This window comes from Varanus komodoensis, unplaced genomic scaffold, assembly GCF_004798865.1.
Source record: "Varanus komodoensis strain SLA01 unplaced genomic scaffold, ASM479886v1 scaffold258, whole genome shotgun sequence".
NCBI classification, from domain to species: Eukaryota; Metazoa; Chordata; class Lepidosauria; order Squamata; family Varanidae; genus Varanus; species Varanus komodoensis.
The window spans coordinates 28,959-36,578 of NW_025335680.1; the positions used below are offsets into that span (position 1 = coordinate 28,959).

The 7,620-nt window shown below is 45.2% G+C and overlaps 1 protein-coding gene across 1 annotated transcript; it reads left to right on the forward strand.

Moving 5' to 3' along the window:
• The first annotated feature begins 1,549 nt into the window (after positions 1-1,549).
• On the forward strand, positions 1,550-7,066 carry LOC123024896 (vomeronasal type-2 receptor 26-like). The gene is made up of 5 exons (XM_044433086.1): positions 1,550-1,840; positions 3,327-3,482; positions 4,070-4,297; positions 5,287-5,413; positions 6,168-7,066. Exons 1-5 carry the CDS (start codon positions 1,550-1,552, stop codon positions 7,064-7,066), a joined length of 1,701 nt encoding a protein of 566 aa, XP_044289021.1.
• The last annotated feature ends 554 nt before the right edge of the window (positions 7,067-7,620 follow it).

The window sequence follows — 7,620 nt, forward strand, 5'->3', positions numbered from 1 at the left end:
GTAAGCCTGTGAGAAGGAGCTCTCTGTTTATTGCTGTTGCTTTCATCATGACCACCACGACTGATCTCTAAGCAGTGAAAAATTGCTTCCAGCATTTACATATTTATCAGGGAGAGCTTAATCCACTAGATCCACATGAGGGCCTAGAGCTGCCCTAATCTGCATTCATAAAAAGAATGAAGACTTCAGCTGAAAGATCCCTGCTGCATGGTAAGGACAGGTCTTTGCATCTTGGGAGCAACCTTTCTAGTCTGAGTAGACTGCATTGGACTAATGGTCCGGCTCAGTAGAAGGCAGTTTGCAACTGATCTTGTCCAAGCTGAGGATGTCAAATGGACATCCATCACCATCTTTCTTTCCACTACTTCTATTCCAATCCTGATGCAATCAGAATGGTTGGCCAGCATTGCTAGAGAGTGCTTCCGTTACACAGAGTTCCCTGGGGAGCGGCACTGTTGCAAGTTAGAACAGATGACGCTCACACAGAAATCTTCTCCTACCTCCATGTGAGACTGGAAGACTTTGAAAAAACAGACACCCTGCCCTGGGAATTTTTAAACTACTGTAATTAGCAGTGCTAAGTACAGAAACCCCATGGGATATCACAGACCCTGTGAAAATGATGTAAGCAAAACAGTATTAGTGAAGTTGGACATTTGACACAGAACCTATGAAATCACCTTTCTGATAATCTTTCTCCACCACAGTCTGGAGTCAGACCCAGCTCTGTCAGTCTAGGTATTCTGCATCTTCCCCCAGGATCACCAGTGATACTGTTGCTGGTGGCTATCAGGGCTCATGAAGGTGTTAGGCTTGAGCTGTGGAGGATATCTGGCAGCTTTGCATCTGATTTTGCTCCTGCATTATTTTTCCAGCAGGAGTCTGAACTCCTCCATATGCCATAGGAAGACAAGAATTCGGCGTTCAGGTGGTCCTTCAGATCGGGTTACCATTGGTGAATTTGTCTCCATGACACTTGCCAACTTTCCCATGCTGGAGTTTATGGAATTCCCATCCCATTCTTCAATAAGTTCTTAGTAAGCAGCCATTTCTCACCACCTTGGCTACTAGAAACAGGGTGGTCACCTGGTCAGAATCAGGAATGTTTCTTTGTCAGAAATGTTTCCTCTCTTCTCTGCAGGTGTATTGATATGTTTTTGTAGATTCAGATCTAAGAGGAAAGAAGGAACAGGTTGTGCAGGTAATACAGTTTGCACTTAGGCAGGACAGTTTGCAACAGAACTTCATAGTTGATACCCGAAACATTGGCATGGAAAAGAAGGAAGAGTCAGGTCCACAAACATTCTCCCATGGCCCAAAACCCAGGATGATTATTTGAGAGAAGCAGAGAGGGTTTCTCCCACATCCCAGGTGCAAAGGAGCATGACAGGGTACCTTGAGAAGGAAGCAATGTCTGGACTATTTCAGCCAGTTTTTAACAATACTCATCTCCCTGGTTAGCTCTGAATATTGCAAACAGTATTACAGTAAACAAAGCGGTAGTTCTCTGCTGCCAAGGTTTAAGATGCTATGCTTGTCTCATTGCAGCATGGTCCCTAAACACTACCAGCATGTCCTCACCTTTCTTTTTGCCATTTGGGAGATCAACAAGGATGCTGAACTGTTACCCAACACCACACTGAAATCAGAGATCAGTGAAAATGCTTTTAGTTCAGAGCAAGCCAGTTCAAATGCCATAAATCTTCTCTTTCCACTACAAGAGAATTCCCCCAACTACAACTGTGTCAGGAAGGAGAAAGTGATGGCTGTCATTGGGGGGCTCACCTCGGAAACATCAATTGGGATGGCCAATGTGTTCAGCACCTATAAGATGCCTCAGGTATGTATTTGGAACTTGATAGAGGGAGCTCGTAGTTGAGTTCAAAGTTCTAATTCTCAAGGGTAAATGTCTGCCAAGCTCACAGAGCTGTGAGTGTGTAGCAAAGCCATTTTGGCACCTCTGGTGTCATGGACCCTTCTGTTCCTCCCCAACCCCATGGCTGTAATGTGTGGGGAAGAGCCCTCCCTCCCTGGAACTTGCTCCAGTTGGATGATGGTTGCTTCCATACTAAGACAAGGGAGCAGGAGAGCCCTGATGAAGAGCCACCTCCTGGAAACTACAAAAAGGTATGGCAAGGCAAAGTGAAATTGGGCAATACGGCAGGATCAGGTGCACCTCTACCCAGGAGACTCCATCTCTCTTCCTAATATGCCCCTGGCTGGCCAGCAGTGGTTGTTTGTTGCCACTATGAATGAATCAACAGCTTTCCTATCCTTTGGATCTGGCAGCTCTCCCACTGGGAAACACAATGTGCTTTTCTGCTTCTGGTCCTCTCTGCCTTTTGGGGGGAAAAAGCAGTATCTGAACCATGATGTGTATGTCTTTTTTGTTATTTGACTGTGTGAGAGATGGGCAACATCAGCAAGTCATTTTACATGTGCGAAACAACTCTTTATTGGAGGTGCACACTAGCAATATAGAGTGAGCTGATCTCCAGTTGGGACCAGCTGCCTCAGGCATCACACAGAGCGAATTTATACATTTAGCTTTTTGCAATGACTAGAAACAGAAAATGCCATAGTGGAAAGCATTCATTTATTCTTGTGCATGGTTATCTTGACCACACTTCCATTTAGGACCTTTTCTGTTTGCTTCCTTAGACAAAGATAAAAACAACATGTCACATCTTTCTCCTCAGTTCAGCTATGGTTCCTCTGACCCGGTGTTCCAGGAAAAAAGTCAGTTTCCTTCTTTCTATGCAATGGTGCCTAACGAAAACCCTCAGTATGCCGGGGTTGTTCAGCTACTCAAGCAGTTTGGATGGAACTGGATTGGCTTGATTGTTTCAGAAGACAGTGGAGAAACGTTTCTTGGACTCCTGAGCCCAAAGCTTTTGCAGAATAATATTTGCATCGCTTGGACACAGGTGATCCCAAGAGCCTCACAGTTTTTACCACATGACATATTTCAAGAGAAAATGGAAAAAATCCTAACCACCATCTTGTTGAGTGAAACAAATGTGATTCTTGTGTATGGAGACCAACAATCTCTGGAGGGTTTGCAATCAATTCTGTACTCCAAAGAAATTGTTTCCAAGTCTCCCATTGAGAGGGTGTGGATCACAACTGCTAAATGGGATTACACTGCTGTACTGAACTGGGACAACTTTCTGCCCAAAACCTTCAATGGCACCTTGTCTTTTACCCTCCATACCAAGGTGGTGCCAGGATTTCTGGACTTCCTGGAGAGCATACACCCACTCCGGTCCAATCTTTATTTTCTGAAGCACTTCTGGCTCATTGCATTTTTCTGCTCATTCCCGCAGTATAGACTTTATGTGCCAAGGCAGAAGAACTGCACCGGGGAAGAGAAGCTGGCGAGCCTCCCTGGGTCTGTGTTTGAAATGACAATGTCTGGCCAGAGCTACAATATCTACAATGCTGTCCATGCCGTGGCACATGCTCTGCATGTCATGGATTTGGTGAGAGGCAGGCAGAGGTCGAGAGGAGGTGGGGACAGGTGGAACATCAGGAAAAGCCAGCCATGGCAGGTAGCTGGACAAACGACGGGTCATTGTAGGGGAGCCAGTGTGGTGTGGCTGGAGGGATATGAACTGGTGAGGGGTTGGGAGGCTGTGATTTGCATGTAGAGATGAAATAGGTAATGTGGAACAAATGAAACCTAGAAGGAGAGCAATATCAGAAATAGATCAGTCCTGGAGGTTTGGAAAGTGAGTTAGCACAGCCAATTTCCCAAACACTACTGAAAAGATAGGCCTCACTTTTCTCCTGGCACATGGACTGAGGGGGAATCTTTTGATGTGCATCTGACATGCAGATTTATCCTATTCCCTTTAGTCTGTCCTGTCCCATAGAATGTAGCAAGTTGGGACACTGCACAATATAAATGGAAACATGCATCATGTCTCAACATGGCAAATTCCTGGGAAAGAAGGGGAACCCATTTCCAACATTCTAACCATCCGTTCTATGTCAGGATGGAGAGTGGTTCACACATTCTTCCAACAAAGAAAGAAATGCATGGCATTTTTCTCCTTGTCGAATGCAGCTTCAGTCTTTTCTGAGAAGCATCCGTTTTAATAATAGTGCTGGGGAAGAAGTATATTTTGATGACAAGGGGGACCTGACAAGTGGATACGATCTCATCAACCTGGTCACCTTCCCCAATGAATCATTCCAGAGAGTCCGAGTGGGAAGGGTGGGCCCTGGAGCAATTCCAGAGAACGAGTTCACCATCAACAGAAGTGCTATTGTGTGGAATCACAAGTTTAACCAGGTAGGAATGTGCACTGCTCTTTTCATCACCACCTGTACCATCATCATTGGAAGCTCTTTCTGGATTCTGCCTTCCAGCATGAGTATTGTTGAATTGCAAAATGTTGAAGATGCCATGTAGTCATTTACTCATGATACATTTAATTCATTTACCATTTGGGAAATGAATTTCTCCATGCATTGTACAAAAGAGCTCAAAACCTCATTTTGATAGGTATTGTACAAAATTACCAAGTACCCAACAAAACATCAAATGGTGCAACTGATCAGCACACAGGCACTTGCTAATATATAATAGGGATAGAAGAAATGGATTGAAAAGGACAATTGGCTGAAATAGTGAAATCTTCTAGGCCAGGCTAAATGCAGCAGGCCTTTAACTGTACAAATGCAAAGCAGGGCATTAACAAACTTTCCTTCTGCCTTGTTGTCACCCCCAATGCTGAGGAATGAGGGGGCATTTAGTCATGCTTATGACTGGAAATGCACTTGCACCTCTGTTTTCAAGTTTAACGTCCATTCAGTGAAGAGTGGAGAGTACTGGAGAATGGCCAATGCAACACCAATTTTTAAAAAGACATGTGGGGGATGTAGGAAATCTCAGGCCAGTTAGCTTAACATCTGTTGTGGGGAAGCTGCTTGAAGTTGTCATTTAAAATAGAATCAGAACGCACAGAGAGGGTCAAGCCCTGCTGAAAAAGAAACAGCAAGACTTCTGCAGGGGGAGGTCTTGTCTCACTGACCTATTGGGATTTTTGGTGAGTGCCAATAAGCACATAGATCAGAGCAATTTACTAGACAATATTTACTTGGTCTTCCAAAATACTTTTGACTAAAGCTCACCAAAAGCTGCTGAGGTCCTTTTATGGATGACTAAGTGGTTTCCTTTCTGGATCTGGGTATCGTCCAGTGCTGAAAGCCAGAGCATAACTCAGAATCGTTAAAAAAGCCATTCCTATCCCCAGTGCTCTTTCTTCCTGTTACCACCAGGAGCTGCCCCGTTCCACCTGTGTGGAGAGCTGCCACCCTGGACAGAGCATGTTCGTCCAGCAGGGGAAGCAAGTGTGTTGCTACGATTGCATTGAGTGTGCCCAAGGGAGGATTTCAGCTCAAATTGGTGAGAGAATTGAGTGTTACTTGGAAGAGCACTTGTGGCAGGTCCCCTTACCCCAGGTGAATATGACCAATTCACCCCATCATTAAAGTGCTTCTTTAAGCAGAAATCCTGTAATGTGCCCGCCACTCCCTGCACATGAGCAGAATGAAAGAGCACTATGGAAGCTTCAATCCTTCTCTCTCTCTCCCCCCCCGACACATTCATGCACGCACATACGTGCGCGCACACAGAGACTGCTTTAAACAGATCTCTGGTCCCATTCAGCCTGTTTTTTTTCTTTTCTATTTGTAGATTATGCTTATTGTAATACAAATTATGAAATCATTACAAAATGTCATATAAAGGGTGTCTGATTTTTCTATGGGCTTTTCTGAACAGGACAGAAAAGACTACAGTCCTATCAAAGAGTGGATGGCAGAACAAGAGATACCTGGCAATCTGTGTAGCACACTAGGAATGGGTTTACACAAATCTGAAAATCACAAACTGAAAGATGTTGGGAAATAAAAAGAGGAAGATACAAATTATATTTTGTCTGCTGCAGCACATTCTGGAAATAATGAGATGTGGCTTTTTTATTTTGAAATATAGAAAGTGTTTAGTTTACCTAAGAGTAGGTGAATGCATCTTCTTACAAAGAGAGCAGTAAATGACAAGCAGTATAAAATACAGATTTTGCTGTAGAATTAGATGAGTTGCAAGCTCAAGTAGCAGAATAGTTTAGTAGTCCTAAGGCTTTGCTTCTTCTTTTCAGATGCAGACCAATGTGAGAAGTGCCCAGAAGATCAGTATCCAAACAAGGAGCGAGGCCAATGTATTCCCAAGGAGATAAGCTACCTGTCCTTTGAGGAGCCCTTGGGAGTTGCTCTGGCCTCCCTGGCTCTTGTCCTTTCTGCAGTCACAGCTGTAGTGATGGGGAGCTTCAGCCTGCACTGGGACACCCCCATCGTCAAGGCCAACAACTGGAGCATCACATGCGCCCTGCTCTGCTCCCTTCTGCTCTGCTTTCTCTGCTCCTTCCTATTCATTGGGTGGCCTGGGAAGGTGACCTGCCTTCTGAGGCAAACCATGTTTGGCATCATATTCTCCGTGGCGGTCACTTGTGTGTTGGCAAAGACCATTACGGTGGTACTGGCCTTCATGGCCACTAAGCCTGGAAACAGCATGAGGAAATGGGTGGGGAGGAGACTGGCAGTATCAGTGATATGTTTATGTTGTCTCATTCAAATTGTCATCTGTGCTGTGTGGCTGGCAACTTCTCCCCCCTTCTCAGAGTTTGACAGGCACTCCCAGGTCAGTGAGATCATTGTTCAGTGCAATGAAGGCTCAGCCCTCATGTTCTACCTAGTCCTGGGTTACATGGGGCTTCTGGCAACCATCAGCTTCATGGTGGCCTTCCTTGCCAGGAGGTTGCCCGACACCTTCAATGAAGCCAAACTGATCACCTTCAGCATGTTGATCTTCTGCAGCGTGTGGGTATCCTTCGTACCCACCTACCTGAGCACAAAGGGGAAGTACATGGTGGCTGTGGAGGTCTTCTCCATCCTGGCCTCTGGTGCTAGCTTACTGGGCTGCATCTTTCTGCCCAAGTTGTACATTATTATGCTGAGGCCTGAGCTGAACACCAGGGAGCAGTTAGCTAGGAGAAACTAGAATTGTGGCAGTATCCATATTAGAGCTGGGACTGTGATGGATTTCCTGGGTTTTGCCCTCTGGACTATGATCCAGTCTTCAGTGTCCCTCCTCTGTGCCATTGACAGCAGTCTTTGTGCTGCAGCACCTGACTTGGAAAAAGGTTGCTTGTTGCTCACCCTTTAATCTGTGAGCCTTCACAAACTATCTGGGCTCAGATCACTTTTCAAGACTGAACTGAGCATGAGAGGCAGTCTCTGAGTACTGGAGGGATGGATTCTGGTGACTTTACTCTACACTGTAGGGGAAACAATAATCACAACTGAGAAGGGAAGTGGGGTCACCCTTTGGAAGGCACTCTGTTAATAACTGGGCAGTTCCTTATGACAACATGCCATCTTCCAAATGGTCAGGTCCCACATCATTTGGAGCTTTATAACTCAGAAACAGCACTTTCAGTTCTGGCTGAAAACAAGCTGCTAGCCAGTGAAACTGCTATAAAAAGAATCATGTGTCCCATATAAAAGGCCCAATCTTGGTTCTGGCCACAGCATCTGTTATCAGCTGAAGTTTCA